This window comes from Bufo bufo, chromosome 2 (genome assembly GCF_905171765.1).
Source record: "Bufo bufo chromosome 2, aBufBuf1.1, whole genome shotgun sequence".
Classification (NCBI taxonomy): domain Eukaryota; kingdom Metazoa; phylum Chordata; class Amphibia; order Anura; family Bufonidae; genus Bufo; species Bufo bufo.
The window spans coordinates 546,793,606-546,818,090 of NC_053390.1; the positions used below are offsets into that span (position 1 = coordinate 546,793,606).

The 24,485-nt window shown below is 47.6% G+C and overlaps 1 protein-coding gene across 3 annotated transcripts in view; it reads right to left on the minus strand.

Annotated features, from left to right (window-relative positions):
- LOC120989755 overlaps positions 1–24,485 on the minus strand; it is a 329,530-nt gene that overhangs the window by 81,096 nt on the left and 223,949 nt on the right. For all 3 annotated transcript variants that reach the window (XM_040418048.1, XM_040418047.1, XM_040418050.1), the window contains one exon: positions 22,060–22,144. In XM_040418048.1, coding sequence (XP_040273982.1) covers positions 22,060–22,144 — 85 coding nt within the window. The remainder of the gene's footprint in view (positions 1–22,059; positions 22,145–24,485) is intronic.

Below are 24,485 nucleotides of genomic sequence, written 5' to 3' on the forward strand. Positions count from 1 at the left end.
CATAGGTACCGGTTTCTGCAAGGAATCATAAGCTAGACAAATAGCCTGCTTAATCCACCTAGCTATGGAACCTTTGCTAGCGGCCTTTCCTTTATTAGGTCCTGAACAAGGCACCTGACTTCCTCCATCCCTTGGTAGCATCAAGGCAAGCTAAAACACATATCCTAACATCTAAACAACTAAACTCCAACTCTTTTTGACACTTTGGATTGGTACAAAAAGATGGAAGAACCACCTCCTGAGTCTTATGGAAATTCGACAATACTTTGGGAAGGAAAGCTGGGTCTGGCCTAAGGACCATTCAATCCTCCTGGATAGAAGTGTATGGAGGATTGATGGACAAGGCCTGAATCTCCCCTATTCTTCTAGCTGATTTAATGGCCACCAGAAAAGCACATTTAAGAGTCAACATCCTGATAGAGGTCTCAGAAATCTGTTCAAAGGGTCCCTTCACCAAACTCTGCAAAACTAGATTCAAGTCAAGTCTCTCGAAATTTTTGCCAGAATGTCACTTACAATGGCTTTACAAAACCTTATGATAAGAGGATTAACAGTTAACCTAGTGTCAAATAAAACACTTAAAGCTGGAACTTTATAGTACTAAGGGAAATACCCTTCTCTAGACCCTTCTGAAGAAAATGCTAAATCCTGGGAATAGAGAGACTACAATGTGGGACAGGATCAATTCCCAGGAAGGTAAAGAAAGACGCCCAAGTTCTAGCATAGATCCTGGTGGTTACCGATTTCCTACTTTTAAGCAAGGTGGAAATGATGGGTTCAGACAATCCTCTATGTACTAGCAGTGAACTTTCAAATAACAGGCCGTCAAGTGGAGACCTTTTACCGGAGGGTGAATGACTGGACCCTGGCTTAATAGGTCTGGGATCTCTGTTAACACCCAAGGCTAACTGACTGAAAGAAGTCTCAGCCAAGTGAACCAAGCACGACAGGGCCAAAAAGGTGCTATCATGATCACCAAAGCCCTGTCCTCCCTTATCTTCTTCAGAATCCTGGAGATTAACTGAAGAGGAGGGAAGGCATAGAGAAGACCTTGGTCCAAAGGCTGTAGAAAAGCATCCGCCGCCGAAGAAGACTACCCCAGAAAAAGAGAAAAAAAAACGTTACCACTTTTCTGTTGGATCTTGTAGCAAAGAGATCCACCGAGGGATCCCCCCAAAGCTGTACTAGCTGGGAGAAAACCCCCGGATTCAGAGAATACTCTCTCTGGTCTAATATGTGGCGACTTAAAAAGTCAGTCTTTCGATTGTCCACTCCTCTGATATGAAGGGCTGCCAAGGACGGAACTCTTCCTTCTAGGAAGCAAAATATCTGCGCTGCTATCTGTTGTAATTCTATGGACCTGGTCCCTCCCTGATGATTCAGATAAGCTACAACGGAACCATTGTCTGACAAGACTCTTAGATGTTGATTCCGGAGCAAGGGCAAAGTTTCCTGCAAGGTTGCAGAACCGCCATCAATTCCTTTACATTTGAAGCAGCAGCACATATTGACCCGTCCCAAGGGCCCTGCAGAACCCTTCCCTGAACGTGAGCCCCCCAGCCAACCGGACTGGCGTCTATATTCACAACTATTGGATCCACAGTCCTCCAAGGAACCCCCCGGACAAGATTGTCTGGATTAAGCCACAATTTTAGGGAACTGTATGTTTGCCTGGAAATTATAATCTTCCTGACTAACTCCTCTATCCCTCCTGACCATGTCTGGAGAATCTACAGGAGTGAGCCTGAGCCCACGGAACCGCTGGAATGCAGTAGGTTAGAGTTCCAAGAACTGACATGCCTTTCCTGATAGACAGAAAAGGATTCCAAATAAGCAGATCTACTACTGACCTTACTCTCTAGACCAGGGGTGCACAACCTGCGGCCCGGGGGCCACATGCGGCCCTTGATACCATTCTGTGCGGCCCCCAACCATCTGTTAACAGACATGTATGTCTATGTCTTGTGGCTGCTCACATGTATTTTTTATGTATTTCTCCCATTAGATTGGAGTCCTGGAAGTGAAACTAGACATTAATGGTATATAATGTGTGTTCAATATGCCATATGTACTAAATTTCAGTTGTTAATACACCTTTAAATTTTAATTTCGGCCCTCGTCATTGGGTTAGTCTGGCAATGTGGCCCCCAACCAGGAAACGTTGTGCACCCCTGCTCTAGACCTTCTCTGGAGCAAGAAAGGATTTTTGAGAGGCAGAGTCCAGGATTCCCAGGAACTGTTAAACCTTCTAAAGGACCATTTTGGACTTCTCTGCATTGATTATCCACCCTAGAAAGTTCAAAATGGAGATCACCTGTTCCATCTGGGCAAGACGGGTCCGTTTGGACTAAGCTATGATCAAGAAATCGTTCAGGTATGGCACAAACAGGATGCCCTTCTCCCTTCTATGGGCTGCAATCTCTGCTACGAGCTTTGTGAAGATACGAGAAGCCATGGAGATCCCAAAAGGTAGAATCTGGAACTGAAATTGCTATAGACATTCCTTCATCCTCAGTGCCACTCTTAAGAATCTCTGGTGAGCCAGGCATATTGGGAAATGATAGTATGCCACCATATAACAGTTCCTATATAGGAGTCCAACTACCGACTTCATTATCTCCATCTTGAACTTTCTGTATACTAATAACTTGTTTAATCCTCTCACATTTATGATGGTCCTGAAATTTCCACTTGGCTTTTTTAGAGATAAGAGCGCCTTTTAGAATAAGCTTCGCCACTTTGTTTTCTAAAGCCACTTGAGCCCTCTGGCACACCTCTGTTACTAAGAATCTTTCTGGGGGAAGACACTCGAATTCTAGTCTGCATCCCACCCGTAAAAACTCTAGAATCCAAGGACTGTTGGTAATTTTGGACCAGGCTAGGAGGAAGTCCAATAGTCTTCCTCCCACCCTGGCGTCATTGGGGGTTTTCTTTTTTGGCAGAAACAGAATTCTGGTTTCTGAACAAGAAACCTGTAGATTTGGAGGAGAAAAATTTCCACTTGGAATCTCCTTTATTCGGGCTTTTCTCTCTACCGGAAAACCTTCTACTCTGGCGAAAGGAGCTATCTTGCTTACAAAAAGGTAGAGGGAAACTCCTTCTTCCTATCTCCTGCTTTTTCAAGTATATCATCTAAAAAAGATCCAAACAAATATTTTCCCTCACATAGAATATTACATAGCCTATTCTTAGACGCCACGTCCCCTGACCAAGAGCTCTACATGAAGAATTTGACAGGGAAGATGAACTAGCAGACAACCTAACAGCATCGGCAAAAGCATCCGCCAGAAAATCTGTTGCCTTGGCAATAACAGGGATGGCTTCTAACAACTGGTCTCTAGGAGTCTTATCCCTGCTCTGCTTTTCTAACTGCTTGACCCACAAAATAAGGGCCCTAGCAGTACATGTGGCTGCGCTATTTGGTTTAACGCCCAGCGGGGTCTTTAAATATGGCGCCTGCATCTGAGTGCTGCATGCGCCATAGCCACGGGTGGCCGCCTGCTTCTTATAGCAGACACCCGAGGCTCATGCACGCAACCGGCAGTAATGCAGATCGCGGACATTTAACCCCTCAGATGCAGTGGTTAATCCTGACCACGGCATCTGAGCGCGTGAAACACCGGAAGTGCACGCTTCCACTGATGCTCCCCGATGTGGCGATTTCCTATGGAGCCCTTGCCTGTAATAGGGCTCCATAGGAAAGTAGTAAAATCATCATAGATTCCAATTGCATTGGAGTCTATGATAATAGCAATCTAATGTTTGCATGATATAGTTTCCTATAAAAATAAAAAAAAAGTGTAAAAAAAAAGTGTAAAAAAATTAAAAATTTCTAATAACCCCTATTTTCCCCCCCCCCCAAATTTTTTTTTTTTTTAAATACAGATCATGGATAGCACGATGTATGAAAACACCCACAGTATAAAAATATAAAAAAATATATTCCCCATACGGCAAACAGCAAAACGGAAAAAAGCATCCAAATGTCCGATTCATCGTTTTTGGTCGCTTCATTTTCAAAAAATAAAATAAAAATTTAATAGAAAGTGATCAAAAGTCATACACACCCCAATGAAAAGTTCAGATCGCCCTGCAAAAAATAAGCCCCCATACAGCTCGGTACACATAATTACAAAAAAGTTACAGGGGTCAAAATATGGTGACAAAAAAATAAAACAGATTTTTTCCTAATTTTTTATCACTATCAAAATGCAAGAAAAACGATACATAAAAAGGTATTGCCGGATTCGTACTGACCTGTACAATAAAAGTAACCCGTCAGTTTTATCGTATATCGTATCATACGTCGTAAATAAAAAAAAAACCTTTAAACTGTGGTGGAATTGCTTTTTTTTTTTTTTTTTTGCAATTTCACCCCATTTGGAATTTTTTCAAGATCAAAGAAGGTCTAAAGTTACCCGTGAATACTGTTACAATTAGAAGATGCCTATGTGAAGCAAAGCTATCGGCAAGAAGCCCACGCAAAGTCCCACTGTTGAAAAAGAAGACGTGCTGAAGAGGTTACAATTTGCCAAAGAGCACATTGACTGGCCTAGAGACATTTTGTGGACTGATGAAAGTAAAATTTTGGTCTAGTGGCCGGAAGACAGTTTGTTAAACGACCCCCAAACACTGAATTCAAGCCACAGTACACTGTGAAGACAGTGAAGCATGGTGGCGCAAGCATCATGATATGGGGATGTTTCTCATACTACGGTGGTGGGCTTATTTATCGCATACCAGGGATCAAGGATCAGTTTGAAACTTTGAATACATCAGAATACTTGAAGAGGTCATGCTGCTTTATGCTGAAGAGGAAATGCCCTTGAAATGGGTGTTCCAACAAGACAACGACCCCAAACACATCAGTAAACGTGCAACATCTTAGTTCCAGACCAACAAGATTGACGTTATGGACTGGTCAGCCCAATCCCCAGATCTTAATCCAATAGAAAACTTGACATCAAAAATGCAGTTTGAGGCAAAACCAAAAAACAGAACTGTGGAATGTAGTCCAATCATCCTGGGCTGGAATACCTGTTCACATATGCCAGAAGTTGGTTGACTCCATGCAACACAGATGTACAGCAGTTCTCAGAAACATGTTGTCCGCCTGACGATGCGGAGCCAATTGGATCCGTCCTGACTTACAATGTAAGTCAATGGGGACGGATCCGTTTTCACTGACACAATATGGTGCAATTGAAAATGGATCTGCCTCCCATTGGCTTTCAGTGTAAGTCAAAACGGATCAGTTTGCATTATGAACAAAAAAAATAAAAATAAATTATAATTTTTTATATTCTTTTGTTCATGGTAATGCAAACGGATCCGTTCTGAATGGATACAAGCGTTTGCATTATAGGTGCAGATCCGTCTGTGCAGATACCAGACAGATCCACACCTAACTCAGGTGTGAAAGTAGCCTTATATAGTGAATGTTTGAGTTTGTAAAAAAGAATACAAACACTGCTATTTTTTTGAACAGTCTAATATTCACTTTTCATTTTTCTTTTAGAGGAACATCACAAATTTGATATATTTTTCTTCATGTTTTGACTTGGAATAGAATGTGTAGTGTTCCCAATGCATTTGTGTGTATGGAAATAAAAGCTATTAGAAGGATTTAGAGCTTTATTCACTTTTTAAAAACACTGCTATTATTTTGAACACAAATGTACAAGCACATATGGGGGTAGGGATCGACCGATTATCGGCCGATATTTAGGATTTTGACCGTTATCGGCATCTATTTTGCCGATATTCCGATAACGTATGGGGAACACAGATAGCACTGCTCTCAGCGCTCTCCATGTTCCCTCAGCAGCACAGGGGAAAAGGAAGCAGTGTCTCCCTCCCACCTGTGCTGCTGCTACCGCCAATAAGATGAGAGAAGACAAGAGGAGGTGAGGGGGATGTGGCCACGGTGCTACCAATGATGTTAACTTACTCATTCATTCAAATTGAACAGGGGGCGGGAGTTGGCTGCAGAATCACATAGCCGACTCCCGACCTCTATGAGCGGTAGCTGCGATCCGCGGTAGTTAACCCGTCAGGTGCCGCGGATCGCAGCTACCGCTCATAGAGGTCGGGAGCTGGCTATGTAATTCTGCAGCCAGCTCCCGCCTTCTGTATATGAATAAATTAGAGATTTATCGTCATTGGTGGTGCAGTGCGCCCCCCCTAAGCCCCCCAATATTAATCATTGGTGGCGCAGTGCGCCCCCCACCCCCGTTTTAGAAACATTGGTGGCGCAGTGCGCCCCCAACCCCAGTGTTAAAAACATTGGTGGCACAGTGCGCCCCCCCCACCCCCCCAGTATTAATCATTGGTGGCAGTGGCCACAGGGTCCCCCCTCCTCCGATCGGAGCCCCAGCTGTGTAAGCCTGGGGCTCCAATCGGCTACCATGGCAGCCAGGACGCTATTGAAGCCCTGGCTGCCATGGTAAGCTCCATGCTGCTGTAGCAGGGACAGTGTGAGATCCTATTCACCCTGATAGAGCTCTATCAGAATGAATAGGACAAGGGTTCTAGTCCCTAAGGGGGTTAAAAGTTAGTAATAAAAAAAAAAAAAACTACACATTAACAATAAACATTCATTTTCAGCAGATGTGTAGGAATTTTTTTTTTTCCCAAAAATTAAAATTCACAGAATATAGGTATAAATTATCGGCTATTGGCCTAAAAGTTCACAAATTATCGGTATCAGCCCTAAAAAATCTATATCGGTTGATCACTAATATGGGGTATTGCTGTAATCAGGAGTAAATGGGCAATACATTTGGGGGGTGCATTTTCTCCAGTTCCCCTTTGTGAAAAAGGAGATTTTTGTGAAACTCACCTGAAAAATCTTTTTCTCGTCTTTTCCATTGGGGGACACAGACCATGGGTATAGCCTAGAGGTATTAGTAGGAGGGACACTATGCAAATATAAAAGAGAACTCCTCCTCCTCGGGCTATACACTCAGGCTTCACCAGGAGGAACTCAGGCGTTGCAAAAGCAGTAGGAGAAGGAGACAAGAAAAAATAATAGAAGCCATCGGACCAAAACCCATGAGGTCCAACCACAAAAAGAACTGAACTGAAAACCTCTCCTGCAACCAGCAGAATGGGTGGGAGCTGTGTCCCCCAATGGAAAAGACGAGAAAAAGATTTTACAGGTGAGTTTCACAAAAAAATCTCCTTTTCTTGTACTTTTTTCCATTGGGGGACACAGACCATGGGACGTCCTAAAGCAGTCCATGGGGTGGGAAAAAATATCAGCACCGCCAGGAGGAACGTCCAACGGTCAAACAGGAACCACAGCCTGCAAAACCCTGCGGCCAAAGACAGCATCAGCCGAAGCCAGCGAATGCAACTGATAAAACTTCGTAAAAGTATGTAAGGACGACCAGGTGGCCGCCTTACACAGCTGAGACGCAGAGGCACGATTGCGCCTTGCCCAGGAAGCTCCCACCGCCCTAGTGGAGTGAGTGGTAATCCGAGCCGGGGGAACCCTACCACGAGCGCGATAAGCCGCAGAGATAGCCGAGCGGATCCATCGCGCCACAGTGACCTTGGAGGCCGCAGGACCCTTACGAGGTCCCTCGGGAATCACAAAGAGGGAGTCTGAACGGCGGACGGAGGCGGTAGCCGTCAGATACACCTTCAGGGCCCGGACGACAACCAGGGAATGGAGAGCCCGTTCCTTGGGGTTTGACGGAGAAGGACAAAAGGTGGGTAGGACAAGATCCTCGTTAAGGTGGAAGGGAGAGACCACCTTGGGCAAAAAGGAGGGAACCGGACGGAGCACCACCTTATCCTGGTGAAAAACCAGAAAAGGCTCCTGGCAGGAAAGTGGGGCCAGCTCCGATACCCACCTGATGGAAGTTATGGCCACAAGGAAGACCACTTTCCAGGTGAGAAAGGTCAGGGAGACCTCCCTCAGAGGCTCGAAGGGGGCCGTCTGGAGAGCACGCAGGACCAAATTGAGATCCCAAGGAGGCAAAGGGGGGGACGTACAAAGGGACCGAATGCGCCACCCCCTGAAGAAAAGTCCTCACATGACCCAGGAGAGCAAGGGACTTCTGAAAAAAGACGGCCAGAGCCGAAACTTGACCTTTCAGGGAACTCAGCGACAGTCCCATCTCAAGTCCGGACTGAAGAAAAGATAGCACCATAGGGATGGAAAAACAAAGGGGAGGGAAACCAGAGTTCTCACAAAAGGACAGAAAGGCCTTCCAGGAACGATAGTAAATTCGGGAGGAAGCCGGCTTCCTCGCTCTGATCATGGTTCTAATCACCAAATCCAAGAACCCCTTCTTCCTCAGGATGGCGGTTTCAACAGCCACGCCGTTAAACGAAGAGACTGTAAATTCCGGTGGAAGAGCGGGCCCTGAGACAGTAGATCCATTCTGTCAGGAAGAGGCCATGGGGCGTCCGCCAGCATCCGAACCACGTCCGAGAAGCATGCGCGGCGAGGCCAATCTGGGGCGATGAGACCGGTCGGAATCCCTTCCGCCTCGTTCTTCCGTAGAACATTCAGAAGCAGAGGAAGCGGAGGGAAGACATAGAGGAGGCTGAAGTCCTGCCATGGAGACACCAGCGCGTCCACCCCGTACGCCTTCGGATCCCGGGCGCGAGCCAGGAATACCAGGAGCTTGTTGTTGAGCCTGGACGCCATCAAGTCCACATCCGGACGGCCCCATCTGCGGCAGACGTCTTTGAATACATCTGGATGCAGAGACCACTCGCCTGGATCCACCTTGTTGCGACTTAGAAAGTCCGCTGTCCAGTTGTCTACTCCTGGAATGTATACCGCTGACAACATCGGAACGTACGACTCCGCCCACAGCAGAATTCTCGTCACCTCCTGCATCACCATCCGGCTGCGGGTCCCGCCTTGATGGTTCATGTAAGCCACCGCCGTGGCATTGTCCGACTGAATCCTCACCGGGCGGCCCGCAAGGAGAGGAGTCCAATGGGAGAGGGAGTGGAATATCGCCCTCAGTTCTAGAATATTGATCGGGAGGCGAGATTCTGCCTCCGACCAAACACCCTGAACTGTGCGTGATTGGAGAACGCCGCCCCAACCCAGGAGGCTGGCATCGGTGGTGACGATCGTCCAGGAGAACGGGAGGAAAGATCTTCCCGACCTCAGTTTCATCAGGTAAAGCCACCAAGGGAGAGCTGTACGAACCCGCTGAGACAGGCGGATGCGATCGTCCAGACCACAAGAGGTCTTTTCCCAGAGGTAAAGGATCTCTTGTTGCAGCAAACGAGTGTGAAACTGGGCATATGGAACGGCCTCGAAAGAGGCTACCATAAGACCCAGGACCCGCATGCACTCCCGGATGGAGAGACACGGGGAGCGCAGGAGGTGCGACACAGCCCCCTGGATCTGGGAGGACTTGGAGACTGGAAGAAACACTTTGGTGGCCGAGGTATCCAAAACCATCCCCAGAAAGGAGAGATTCTGGGAAGGGAGGAGAGAGGATTTTGGGAAGTTGATCAGCCAGCTGAACTGTTCCAGAGTCTGAACAGTGATCCGGACGCTGTCCTCGGCCTGCGGAAGCGAGGGGGCCTTTATCAGGATGTCGTCCAGGTAGGGCAGCAAAGGAATGCCCCTGGTACGAATAAGCGCCATGATCGGCGCTAGGATCTTGGTAAAGACCCGAGGGGCGGTCGCTAACCTGAAAGGAAGGGCGACAAACTGATAGTGTCGACCACCAATGGCGAAGCGCAGGAATCGTTGGTGAGATTCTGCGATCGGGACATGCAGATAGGCGTCCTGGATGTCTACGGACGCGAGGAACTCGCTTGGAAGAAGAGAAACAACAACGGAGCGGAGGGATTCCATTCGAAACCTCCGCACCCATACAAACTTGTTGAGCAGCTTTAGATCCAGGATCGGACGCACCGACCCTTCCTTTTTGGGACCACGAACAGGTTTGAATAGAAACCTGTGCCCTGTTCCTCTGGAGAAACTGGGGTAATAACACTCCGGTCCAGAAGGGAGGAAACTGCCATCAAGAGGTCCAAGGCTTGGGCCGGATCCCCCGAAACGCGAGAAGGGGAAAAAAATTCCGGCGGTCTGGATGCAAATTCTATCTTGTAACCAGATGTTACAATTTCTAGAGCCCATGCGTCCTGAACATGAGCCCTCCAAACCCGCTGAGAAGAGAGCAGACGGCCCCCCACCACGAGGGGTGGGGGCACCCCTTCAGGCGGAAGACTGCTTGGGAGCAGCAGGGCAGGCCGACTGTGCCCTCTGGCACCAGGAAGGCTGGGGCTTGAAGGAGGGCTTCTTGCGGGAGTCCTGAGACCCCCCAGCGGAGGAAGCAGGCGACGTCATACTAGCCGAGAAGCCGCGAAAGGACTGGTACCGGGAGACGGAGGACCTGGTCCGAAAAGTGCGCTTGGAGAAGATGAGTGCTCTTGCCCCCAGTGGCGGCAGAGAAGAACTCGTCCAGCTGAGCTCCAAAAAGTCTGGAACCCCCAAAAGGGAGATTAGCAAGGGAGCGTAAGGAGGAACCGTCTAAGACAGGGAGGGCCGTGTTCTTGGCTAATCTGGCGACCGGGGGATCCACCTTGGGGGGAGAAGACCACCTCTCCACACTGTCAGCCGGAAAAGGATAAAGCATATCCATGCGTTTGGTGGCAGAGAACTTTTCATTAGGACGGTCCCAGGCCCTGGATATGACCGCGGAAAATTCCTCATGGACAGGAAATGCGGCAGCCTCCGGCTTCTTGGGCGGGAAAAGGGCGAACTCCCTACCAGTGGAAGGAGGAGAATCCCCTTGGAGGTTAAAGGTGTCACGGAAAGCCGCCACTAAGTCAGTCACCATGGTAGAGAACAATTCCCCTTCAGACCTGCGCTCCCTGGGGGGGGGGGGTCGTCCGAACGCGCCTCAAGACAAGGGGTGGAGACGGAGTCATCCGAGGAGGGATGCTGCCGCTCACTCTGCCTCTTAGTAGTTACGCGTCCTCTGCGGGAACCACTGAGGGGAGATGGAGTAGTTGGCGCCACAGGATTGGAAACTGCCATACGTTCCATAAAGGACATGGCTGCCTTAGCGACTAAGTCCAAATCGGCGGCCGCGCTAGACATGGCAGATGCCCAAGCGGGAACCGCAGGCTCCGTAGGGACAGGAGGGTATCGGACTGGGCAAGGGAAGGAGGAGAGGCATGATCCTGTTCAGGGGCAGGGCAGGAGGCACAGATACCAGAGGCAGACATTGGCAGGAGACACCTCATACAGGACCCCATTGGGATCTGAGAAGAGGTCTTGGCCGTCTGAGAAGAGGTTTTGGCAGCTTTAAGGGAGGCCCCAGGCTTAGGCATGATGGCAACCACAACCCGAGCAACAAGAAACAAGGGTTAAAAAAAACCCTACCACCCAGCAACACACAGACATCCACCGGATGGAGCAGAGAGCAGCATAGTAGCGGGAAAGGAGCGCGCGCGCTTTATGTAAAAAATGGCGTCCGGTGGAGAAAGCGGCGGGGGTTAAACGTAGGCCAGAAGAAGACCTCCAGTGTCAGAGGCCCTCAGAATAAGCGGGGAGCCCACCGCAGGTCGGAGCTGCAGAGAGAAGACTCCGCCCCTAATCAGAGCAGGAGTTTTAGGCACCGGCAGTAGCAGAGAAAATGCAGAGTCTAAGAGACTCGTGCGTCCTGAACATGGCAGAGAATCTGGTATAGTGCCTCCAAATGCCCCCGTAGAACAACACCCATCTCCCAGCTCACTCAGGCAGTCCATCCATTCCCCAGATATCAGGAAGTTGATCAGCCAGCCGCCACCAGATCCCCAGGGGGAAGGGGGTTGCAGCCATACTTATATGCTCCTGCAGTCTTCTCCCTCTGTTCTGTACCAGCAGGGCTCACCTCTTCAGACGTCTGACTCACCGGAGTACAGTGCTCTGGATGGAGGGCAGCAGCAGGTGACCCAGGAACTGGTGGGATGCAGGAGCTAACAGGTCGAGCCCGGATCCACTTGTCTTCTTTGGGGGGAAAAAAAGGAGGCAGCGTCCAAAAGACGGCGGCGGGCACCCCACGGGGGACCAGGAAGGCGCTATGCCGACCTGTATCCCCATCTGGAAAAATAACAAACCGGAGTAGCATCACTAAAGTGTCATCCTCCTTCACCAGAAACTAAGCAAAGACTGAGTCCCTCCTGGTGGAGCCTGATGGTATAGCCCGAGGAGGAGGAGTTCTCTTTTATATTTGCATAGTGTCCCTCCTACTAATATCTCTAAGCTATACCCATGGTCTGTGTCCCCCAATGGAAAAAAGTACGAGAAATAAATAATTTGGGCCTAAAGTTAATTTTTCTGGCAAAAAAATGTATTTTTCATTTTCACTGCCAATTCCATGAATCACTGTTGAGGACAAAGTTCTCACTACAAATCTTGAAATATTTCTTGAGGGGTGTAGTTTGCAGAATGGGGTCACTGTTTAGTGTATTCAGGAGGAAAAGGGGAAAATTTTTCCTGTTTCCCCTTGGGAAAGTGAAAAATGTGAGTGTAAAGTAACTTTTTATGGAAAAATTTTTAATTTTCCAGTTTCACAGCCAATTGTTTCCTAATTCTGTGAAACGCCTGATGGGTTTAAGTGCTCACCACACACCTTGAAATATTCCTTGAGGGGGTGTTGTTTCCAGAATAGGGTCACTTTTCAGGGGTTTCCACTGTAGGGTCACATACAGTCAGGTCCATAAATATTGGGACATTGACACAATTCTAAAATTTTTGGCTCTATACACCACCACAATGGATTTGAAATGAAACAAACAGGATGTGCTTTAACTGCAGACTGTCAGCTTTAATTTGAGGATATTTACATCCAAATCAGGTGACCGGTGTGGGAATTACAACAGTTTGGATATGTGCCTCCCACTTGTTAAGGGACCAAAAGTAATGGGACAGAATAATAATCATAAATCTAACTTTCACTTTTAATACTTGGTTGCAAATCCTTTAAAGTCAATTACTACCTGAAGTCTGGAACACATAGACATCACAAGACACTGGGTTTCATCCCTGGTGATGCAGTGCCGGGCCTCTACTTCAACTGTCTTCAGTTTCTGCTTGTTCTTGGGGCATTTTCCCTTCAGTTTTGTCTTCAGCAAGTGAAATGCATGCTAAATCGGATTCAGGTCAGGTGATTGACTTGGCCATTGCATAACATTCCACTTCTTTCCCTTAAAAAACTCTTTGGTTGCTTTTGCAGTATGTTTTGGGTGATTGTCCATCTGCACTATGAAGCGCCGACCAATGAGTTCTGAAGCATTTGGCTGAATATGAGCAGATAATATTGCCCGAAAACACTTCAGAATTCATCCTGCTGCTTTTGTCAGCAGTCAAATCATCAATAAATACAAGAGAACCAGTTCCATTGGCAGCCATACATGCCCATGCCATGACACTACCACCAACATGCTTCACTGATGAGGTGGTATGCTTAGGATCATGAGCAGTTCCTTTCCTTCTCCATACTCTTCTCTTCCCATTACTCTGGTTCAAGTTGATCTTGGTCTCATCTGTCCATAGGATGTTGTTCCAGAACTGTGAAGGCTTTTTTAGATGTTGTTTGGCAAACTCTAATCTGGCCTTCCTGTTTTTGAGGCTCACCAATGGTTTACATCTTGTGGTGAACCCTCTGTATTCACTCTGGTGAAGTCTTCTCTTGATTGTTGACTTTGACACACATACACCTACCTCCTGAAGAGTGTTCTTGATCTGGCCAACTGTTGTGAAGGGTGTTTTCTTCACCAGAGAAATAATTCTTCTGTCATCCACCACAGTTGTTTTCCGTGGTCTTCCGGGTCTTTTGGTGTTGCTGAGCTCATCGATGCGTTCCTTCTTTTTAAGAATGTTCCAAACAGTTGTTTTGGCCACGCCTAATGTTTTTGCTATCTCTCTGATGGGTTTGTTGTGTTTTTTTCAGCCCAATGATGACTTGCTTCACGTGAAAAAACACGTGGAACACCAACCATGTCAAAGGACCCAATGGGATTCAAACCAGCAACAGCTACCACTGTGGCCGGACAACAATACTGGGTGGGTGCTGTGTCCCCCAATGAAGAGTGAGAAAGAGATTTTACTGGTAAGTTATACAAAAATCTCCTTTTCTAGCCCATATTCATTGGGGGACACAGGAACCGTGGGACGTCCAAAAGCAGTCCACAGGGAGGGAAAAAAAGCCACAGACCCATGGAAGCAAGCGTCTCTGCAGGCATCTAGGAACTGTCGCCTGCAAGACCACGCGGCCCACGCTGCGACCGTCAATGCTTAAGTATGCACCTGGTAATTTCTTGTGAATATGTGTAAGGAGGACCGGGAGCCGCCTTACACAACCTCGCAGCCGAAGCGCGATTCCTCCTAGCCCAAGAAGCGCCCACCGCTTTGGGAGAGTGAGCCGTGACACCTAAGGGCGGAACCCTGCTCCGGGCGCGGTATGCTGCAGCACTTGCAGACCAAATCCAACTTGCAATCGTCCCTTGGAGGCCACCAATCCCCAGCGAGGATCCTCCGGAGAGAAAAGGGGATCCGTACGCCGAGAGGGACTGGAGGCTGCTAATAATGATTAGAGCTCTGACAACATCCATAATGTAACTCCCTTCCGTAGGGTGCGTAGGAAGGGACAGTGAAGGAAGGACAATTACTTCATTGATATGGAAGTCAGAGACCACCTTCGGGAGAAGGAATAGGCCAGAGAACCGCCTTATCCTTGTGAAGAACCAGGAAGGGGATCTTGCAAGATAGCACCCCCAACGTAGACACCCGCCTGAGGGAAGTGATAGCCACAAGAAAAACTACCGTCTAGGACAGGAGCAGGAGAGAGAACGCCCGCAAGGGCTCCAGGGGAGAGGACTGGAGCGCTGAGAGAACTATATTCAGATCCCAAGGCTGTAAGGACGGTACAGAGGAACCATATGTGCCGCTCCCTGAAGGAAGATTCCCATGGGCACCAGAGGATGCTGGAAAGCTGCCCCAGGACAGAAGCGCCAACACCTGACCCATCGAGAAACCAAGGTCCAACCCTGAAAGTAGAAAGGATAGGACCGTGGGGAGAGAAAACCACGAAGTGAGGGGATGTCCCGGCTTCACAGAAGCCCAGAAAGGATCTCCAGGTCCCATAATAGATGCAGGCTTCCTGGCCTGAATCATAGTGCGGAAGACATCCGCCGAAAACCCTCTCCACGTCAGAATGGCAGTCTCAATAGCCACGCAGTCATTGAAATGGTGATGTAAAACCGGACCCCTTGAAAGAAGGACGCCTGAGCAGCAGTGACCAAGGGACGTCTCCAGGAAGAAGAACGAGGTCGGCGTACCACACGCGACGGGTCAGTTCAGAGCGACTAGGATATGTCAGAATGTCCTCCATTCGGATCTTCTGTAGAACCCTGGGAAGATGGGGAAACTTTTGTGTAGATACCATTAGCACACCCGGACTAATGGAAGAGTCCCTGTAGAAGGAGGAATGTGGAGGTCGCCACAGCCCACCAGTTAAGACCAGATCATGCCTGGAATGGAAAGCCACCAAACGAATACCCCGTGTAATGCATATCAGGGAAGGTAGCAACGTAGGAACTACCAAGGCATACAGGGTGGCTATGAACCATGAGCCAGAGGAGGAAAAGACAGGAGAAGAATAGGCTAGGTCTAAGCCCATACCCTGTCTAAGACCGAAGCTATACAGTAGTAGCCAAGGATTAAGTGGTCGTGCAAAAAAACTCTGCCTGAGAAGAAAGCAAGGCAAGGGAAGTCACACTGCATTGCTAGCCCCATAACCCAGCAGAGGAGGGGGGACACCCGTAGAGGCCACCAAATCCGATGCTAAAAGAGTCCACCGCCTGGCGAAGGGCTGTGCAGTAAGAACCCAAACATGTAGTGGAAATGCTTGACCCGTCAGCGCAAAACTGAGGGGGAGGCCCGAGACTATCCGTAGAAGCGACGTACCATACTGCCCCAGTTAAGTAGAGCTAACCTTAAAAACTCTACCTGGAAGGGCGCTGAACAGGCGCAACTGCCAAGCTCGCTCCAGTGTAGGACCCCTACCTGAGGGGGATGTCCCACTGCAGCGACCATGAACTCAAACATTAGCGAAAAGCTGCACCTGTGGAGGAAAACAAGCTGTAGGAGCTAAACCAGAGTTGCCAGCATAACCACTTCCCCAGAGAAGGCGGAGTGGTGGATAGAGAATACGGAGTCCGTGAAAATAGTCGACTCGCTGGAATGTACTCACTAGATATGTGCAACGGAATATGCATTACGTAATGATGCGGACAATATCAGGAACGACTGGAACAACGGAGGCCCATGGAGAGGGGAGTCTCTGGGACACAAGTGATGCTAGGAACCCCCTGAGAAGACAGAGGATGTTATAATCATGCTCAAAACCAGCACCAAGGAAAAAGAAGTAAACCATGAGGAATAGCCACCGTGTCCACTGGTGGCACCCATATAGCACTAGAGGAAGAGTGCCGGACACCTGCGAGTACCGACTGTTGCCACGCCCTCTTGGAAATAAGCGAAGGCACCTAGAGCCGTGGTGCTGCAGAATTGCTGCATCTGAAGATGTTTAGTTATTCCCCGCTAGTGGATCACTAGCGAAAGGGGGAAATGTGACAAGGCACGGTGATGTGCAACACTCCGCCTATGGAAGGATAGCGGGACAGTCGGAACCGTATTTAATGGTAGTGCAATTAGCTACCTAAGGAAGGTGGAAGCATACGGCAAGCACTGGTCAGTGGTAGGGAGAATACCCCACCTATGAAGGGGGGCGAATGCCCACGGCGAGAACTAGCACATATGGCGAGTCCTTGACCCTGTGGAGTGCAAATATTGCACCTAAGTAAGGGCATACAGCACACAACGTAACCAGTGATAATGTCATCGCGCCACCGATTGATATGCATATGGCAGGTCCCGAACCCCATGGTATTGTACTTAGTCCACCTATGGCAGGGGACAATGTATAAGGCAGGTACTGTATCCCGAAGTAGTGCAGTTACTCCGCCTAAGGAAGGGGGGTAAGGTACTGCTGGCCACCTAGACGCAATCTCAGGAAGATTGCTTGGGACTCCTGTCAGGGTCCGAATCAGAGATTCTCCCCCCTCCCTGGACGGACCCTCACCAGTGAGGGAGGGTGTGTCTGAGCATGATTTAGGGAGGAAGGGTGGGGGAGCGGAAATATTCGAGGAGAAAGATGTCCTGCTGCAGTTCGCTTGCGCGCAGGGCTACCCTTCGCGTCTGCTGCGTCTGAGGAGGGGGACCCGTATGGACGCACATTTCCTTATTATTATTATAATATTTTATTTATTTTTTAAACTAGGAAGCCGGCCTCAATGACAAGAGGCAGGAAGGGGTTAAATCCTCCAGATAATCAGGTGCCGACCTAAGAATGGTGGGTGGCCGTGAAGGGTTAAGGCAGTCTCGAGGACCGGTGGCTCAGCAGGTGTCTGGGGGAGAAGGGGGAAGAATTTGCGCCAGAGTAAAGCAAATGTTTGGCAAATTTGGTATTTTTTTTTTTTAATAAATAAAAATAACCTTTTTTATACTCAATTTTACCACTGTCATGAAGTACAATATGTTAGGAGAAAACAATCTCGAAATGGCTTGGATAAGTAAAAGCGTTTTAAAGTTATTACAACATAAAGTGGCATGTCAGATTTGCTAAAAGTGACCTGAGCAGAAAGGTGAAAAATGGCCTGGTCCTGAAAGGGTTGAAGACGACCATGTTTTGGAGGGGGTAAAAAACTGACGTTTACCACCAAATGCAGACAGACTGACCTAGTGACTGTCTGGCTTAGCTATGTTGTTATGTCTGGAAACTTGTTTTTCTCTGGAAAAACTGCTGTTTCATTGCCATTGAGTATCATTGAAGCTGTAATGTAAGTCTATGAGCGACGAAAAGTGTTACAATGTATCTGTTTGTGCTGAGCTTCTCCACTCTAGCTAGAAAAGGTATATAAGGAGAGAAGTCAAAGCCCCTAATGTTCTGTAGTTAGGGATCAGTGCTTGGAGGGGGAGAGTCTGCCAGACTGCATGAGTTACCACAAGTAGACGCAGAGATGTGGACGCAGAGCCACAGACCATGTGTCACTATCCCTGTGACCAAGGAGCCACCCGGACTACTGAGCTACCAACCATGGGCCATTGACCAGGATGCCAGCCTTCTGAGAGAGAGAGGGACACCTAACTCAGGCCTTTCCTCAGCATCAAACCCTTATTCTGCCATGGAGGAGACTGAAGAAGCCAGCCCTATGCCTCGTCTGTATTGTTTTGTACCTGAATTCCTCCAGTAAAGAAGCACCTTGGTTAACTGCAGACCCTGACTTTCTGGACTTATTTCTTCTTGGGGTGCACCACTCCTTACCATCTCTTCCGGAGAGCAGCAACACGTGGTGACACATCGACAGTGTCCAGGGGACCCAGCAAAGCTTTGGGGCCACCCCAAACCCGGCCACTGTAATTGCCGTGCTCTGTACTATCTCAAAATAGGCAGGTCTTCAAGATTTTAAAAACAGATTTCAAAAAGAACCAGCAACGTACTTACTGGGTGGGCGCTGTGTCCCCCAATGAACTCAGCGAGAAAAGGATTTTACAGGCAAGCACAAAAAATTCTGTTTTCTCGCTCGTATCATTGGGGGACACAGGAGACCATGCGATGTTCCAATGCAGTACCATGGGGAGGGAATAAAAGACCAGAACAAATCTAAGGCTGTCCATGGGATCCCGTACAGAAATGTGGGGAAAGGACGGCCAGCCAGAGAGCGTAGAACGCATGGCGTCCTAGACTGGGAAAAAGAGGAAAACCCAATTAAATTAACCCCAAGGGCTCGAGAGGCTTCGGAAGATGTGGATAGCAGCACATAATATCCCCAAGAAGGATAAGCATGTCTGATAACTGAAGATGATGTGCGGAAGGTACTTCCGGATAACGAGGACCACAGGATTGCTAATGGGACCTGTACTGGAAACCCAGGATGTCTTGCATGGCAATAGGCCCCATGGAAGTATCAGGATGGGAAAACTGGAAGGAATTACTGGCCGAGGACTATTCCTGTAGGGATCTCCCAGGTACGTGAGGAGACCTCTGTGGGCCAATTTGAAAAAGAAAACAGTGAGTAGCCACTCCTTTGTCAAGAAACCAGCACGAGAAGAGACTAAAAAGTATTGAATATGATCACTCATCAAGACAGAGATAAGAGATGGCCAGGGAGGACAAAAAGCCACAACGGGAACCAATCAGAGGTAGAAAATGAAAAACCATAGACAAATGGGGAGTAGTCGGAGAGGAAAAGACTGTGTCCCCGGGGATCAATAGCATCCCAGCCGTGCAGCAGAGAGCACTGCAGGAGAAGAGTGCAGCCAAAGCAACCTCTGCCACTGTACAAAAGGAAGACTGCGAGTGATGCTGGATCCAGGACCATATCATGACTGGCATTAGACAGCCTGAGGAAACTGAGCAACCGTATTCTTAAAAGAGAGCAGGCTACAATACATGAGAGAGAGAGAACATACACTCATGGAAGCCAATACAAAAGGTAAGGATCACAGCATACATCTCTGCTTAAAAAGAAACTTCTAACAAAAGAAGCTGTTTGATACTCCACAAATTGCATGGACTGTAGGCTGAAGAACAAAAATATCGTAGGTGTGTAGATTCGTCAGAGACGTCTACTGTCACCAAGTAGCGACTCTGCCTGAAGGGGACAATGTGTTCATCAGCGGAATGCATAGATTGGCCGGGATACGAGAAATACTGGCCGGGATACGAGAGAACGTGATGACTTTGTCCGACATCACAAAAACACCAGAGAAAATCTTTACATAAGAAAAAATAAACAATGCAGGCGTTCCAGAACAGTAAGAATCCAACCTCAGGAGTATGGACACTGGACATGTAGACAGAAACATGAACTGGGGGGAGAGCAATTACTTGTCTTTCGGAGGGGTATAACGTAGAAAGGGTGTTGCGTTTCAGCAAAGAAACATCTATTAGCATTGACAACATGCGACAGCACCATAGTCCCGTCCGGTGAGGGGGATAAGCAGTTGATGCACAGTATGTGCCCTGAATAGGTGTGTCCCCTACATAAGGACATGTCAAAGCTATTACTCATCTCTTAAAAGAGGCAGTGTTGATGGTGTCACAGCGTCAACAGTAAGCACCAATGTCCAGCTTGAAATAATAACCATGTGGTAGACCAATGTCATAGAAACTAGGGGGTTATGCCAACCAGGTAGAACCCTGCAACAGTGCGCACCAGAAGTGAAAGGCTCATCAGCTATAACATGCATACTAATGCAAATACCTGGTCAGAGAAGGGAAGTACTGCAGATGACCATGTCATCAGGAATGACTGGACGAATCAGCTAGGCTACTTTCACACTAGCGTTCGGAGCGGATCCGTCTGATGTTTCATCAGACGGATCCGCTCCGATAATGCAGACGTTTGCATCCGTTCAGAACGGATCCGTCTGCATTAAAACTTTGAAAATTTTCTAAGTGTGAAAGTAGCCTGAGCGGATCCGTTCAGACTTTACATTGTAAGTCAATGGGGAACTGATCCGCTTGAAGATTGAGCCATATTGTGTCATCTTCAAGCGGATCCGTCCCCATTGACTTACATTGTAAGTCTGGACGGATCCGCTCGCCTCCGCACGGCCAGGCGGACACCCGAACGCTGCAAGCAGCGTTCAGGTGTCCGCTCACTGAGCGGAGCGGAGGCTGAACGATGGCAGGCGGATGCATTCTCAATGGATCCGCCTCCATTGAGAATGCATTGCGGCCGGGCGGCTGCGTTCAGGACCGCTCGTGAGCTCCTTCAAACGGAGCTCACGAGCGGACACCTGAACGCTAGTGTGAAACTAGCCTAAAACTGCAAGCGCCAGCATAAAGATGCCATGGTGCAACGGCATCCATTGGTCGCATAAAATGAGCCGGAGATCCACCCTAGGGAATGTAGACAAAACCACCACACCTAGGACCAGTGTGAGGGTTTCACCTATCGAAGGAGAGATGCGGTAGAAGCTACCGCATACAGAACTAGTGCCGAAACATGGAACGGAACAGAGGGCAATGTGGTAGAAACCACAGAACCATATCCACTGCAAATGCAAGGACTGAGGAAGAAAGCAACACGGGTGCCACCATGGCTTGCAGGAGGTACGTAAGCCTCGAGCCTGAGAAGGGAACCACACAGTGGTAGACAAGGCACTTAGGGCTAAGGCAAATTCTCCACCTTAGAATGGGGCCACCATACTCACCCGGTGAGCATCCCGCAGGTGATCCGATGGCTGGCGGGATGCAGGGGAGCTGGGCTGCCCTGGTCCACTTTGCCTTCCTGGGGGAGGTCGGGCAGTGAGGGGAACAGACACCGGCCTTCTTCCCCAGGTAAACGGAGAGGCAAAGTGTCTCTGTTTCCAGTACCTAAAGGAGAAGTAAGTAAAATAAGAAAAGAAAACAGTAGCAGCTACCCTGCAAAGGGAGATCTGCCTCCTACAGACAATAAGCTAAAACGGATTCGCTCAGAGTATGCAGGAGGGATATAGCTGAGGGGAGGAGCTAGCACATTTTTTTTTGCCTAGTGTCGCCTCCTAGTGGCAGCAGCAGCTGTACTCATGGTCTCCTGTGTCCCCCAATGATACGAGCGAGAAAAGGCTACTGTTTTGTTTCTATAGCAATGAAGAAATACATGTCATAAACAAAAGCTAATGTAGTCTGATACTCAAGTTATATTCCCATCAGGCCTCTTCTGTTCCCTACATACAGATTAAGTTACCAAGTAGTAGGGGACACCAAAGAGTACACATGATGAAAATAAATGGAGATACATATGTTCACATAGGGTCTGCTGGAACAAAATGAAAGCAAAAACATATTGCAGGTTGCTTCCAGAATTATTGGCACAATAAATAAATAAATAATTGCAGAAAAAAAAAAGTCTGTGATCCTAATACCTTTAAAAAGGTGTCTAATTTCAGTTCTTTTATAAAGGTGTTACTTTTTTAAAAATATGCTGCTAAAATCAGATTTTACATGAATGACAAGCTTTCAAAATGATACAAACCTTTTAGCGGTGACGTTGCTAGTCAGTGATTCCTTTATATTCTCAGATTTCTTTCTCACACTACTGGGAGCTTCAATTGCTTTTTCTAGAAAGACATAAAAATTTGTAAAGTGTTGTAACCACATTCTATATAACATACATCCCCTTAAGTCAGCCGATTATAAATTAATTGTTTGAGCAGATGCAGACAATAATGAAAGCTGCAATTCTGCTGCCTGAAGCAAAGGTAAACCTGGCCCACGAGTGACAGCCAACCATGGTGGTCTGAATTTGCAGGTTAAGGGCTCATGCACACGACCGTACGTATGTATTGGCAGTCCACCAAAAATCTGGATGACGTCCGTGTGCATTCTGTATTTTGCGTAACCGAACAGCTGGCTCCTAATAGAACAGTCCTATTCTTGTCTATTATGCGGACAATAAAAGGACATGCGGAAACAGAATGCACACAGAAGTAACTTCTGATTTTTTGCAGACCCATTATAATAAATGGATTTACATACGGTCCTAATAAAAACACAACCGACACAAAGAAAATACGGTCGCGTGCATGAGCCCAAAGGGTAGCCTTTTTTGGGAAAACAATAAAAGTTTGCAGCTTTTGAGGCAGTTTTTTTTTTTTTTTTCGTGATAAGGAAACGTGGAGCACACTATAAAGGAAGGACTTGTACTTCTCCTTTCTGATAGATCTACTCCTGGCTTTGGCTCAAAAACTGCATGTAAAAGTGCCACAAAAAAAATGATAATTACACATGGATATTCCATTTAGCCTCCACAATGGCACTAAACAGGAGGGTACCCAGCCTCCCAGGGACAGGAAACAACGTGGAAAGTGAACGTTTAAAAGCCTCCTTCCCTTTACCTTGTCCAGTAAATATCCAAGAACACAAGAGGATGCTGAATAAGATTTTTATCTGGGAGAAAGATTACAAAAAAGAGACACAACAAAACTTTCATAATATTAACAAAAGAGTAAAATTAGGGTGGAAATCTCCAGTGCCGTTGTGGAGGCTAAATGGAAAATACAATTAACGGTAAGTGTAATTATAATCTTTTTCATATGCCTGCCCAACGGTACTAAACAGGAGGAATAACAAAAAAATAATAATAATTGGGGGGGACCACTGCAGATAAAACCTTACGACTGAAGGACAGATCCTTATTAGCAACAACATCTAGTATGTAAAGTCTAAAGAATGTAGACAGACTGGACCAGGTGGCCGCCTGACATATCTGGGCCAATGAAGCAGAGGCCCCTTCTGCCCAGGAGGTTGCTATCGCCCTAGTTGAATGAGTTTTCAGATCAACAGGGGAGCAGGGGGGACACACCTTTTAACTTGTAAGAGATAGAGTGTCATTTTTATCCGGCGTGAGATGGTTTTTGAAGCCCCCTGGCCTCTGTTCTGTCTATACTGGATTAAAAGGCGATCTGACTTTCTCATGTGATTAGAAGCTTCCAAATAGACCAAGACACATCTACAGACATCAAGGTTGTGAAATTGTCTCTCCCTGGCGGACTGTGGACAAAAGGTAGGCAATGAAATTTCTTGCCGACCGTGAAACCTGGAAACCACCTTAGGCAAAAAGGAAGGTTCATGTCTCAGTACAATTCGGTCATTCAAAAAGGTTAAATATAGAGACCTACAAGATAGAATAGTAGGAGAAATCCAGGCCCTATCTGAAGTTATGGCTATTAAAAAAGTTGTTTTTAAAGTCAGTAGTTTCAGAGAGATTTCGTTAAGCAGCAAAAAGGGCAGGTCCATGAGGACAGAAAGCACTTAGTTAAGGTCCCAAGGAGGTACAGTGCATCTAATTGCTGGATGAATTCTGCATGCCACTTTATAAAACGACGCCTGAATAAACTTACCTTCGCAAGTTTTACATCCAAGAAGGTACTAAAGGCTGCCACCTGGAACTTCAGGGTACTAACCCTTAGTCAAGGCCACCTTGCAGGAAATCTAGAATTACCTTAATGTCAGGAGAGGCCAAGGGATCCTAAGAGGCTCCAACAAAACGGAGAAACAAATTCCATGTTCTAAGATACATTTTTGATGTTATCAGTTTCCTACTGCTCAGCAGAGTGTCAGATAGCACTTTGGATTTCACAATTGACCGTTCAACTTCCAGGCTGTCAGCCTTAACTGGCGAACCTCTGGGTGTTGGGCAGGACCCTGAAGAAGATCCGGGATCTGTAGCAGTATCCAAAATCTTCCTTTTAAGAGGTTCAGCAGTAGAGGAAACCATGTTCTTTTGGGCCAGTATGGAGCTATTAGGATTAACTGGTATCTTTCTTCCACTACCTTTGTGAGAACTCTCGGTATCAGAGATCGGGAGGGGGGGAGGCATACAGCATCCCTACAAGCCGGGGAACCGAAAAGGCATCCATTCTCACCGGATCGTCCTTGTATGAGGGGGAATAACATCGA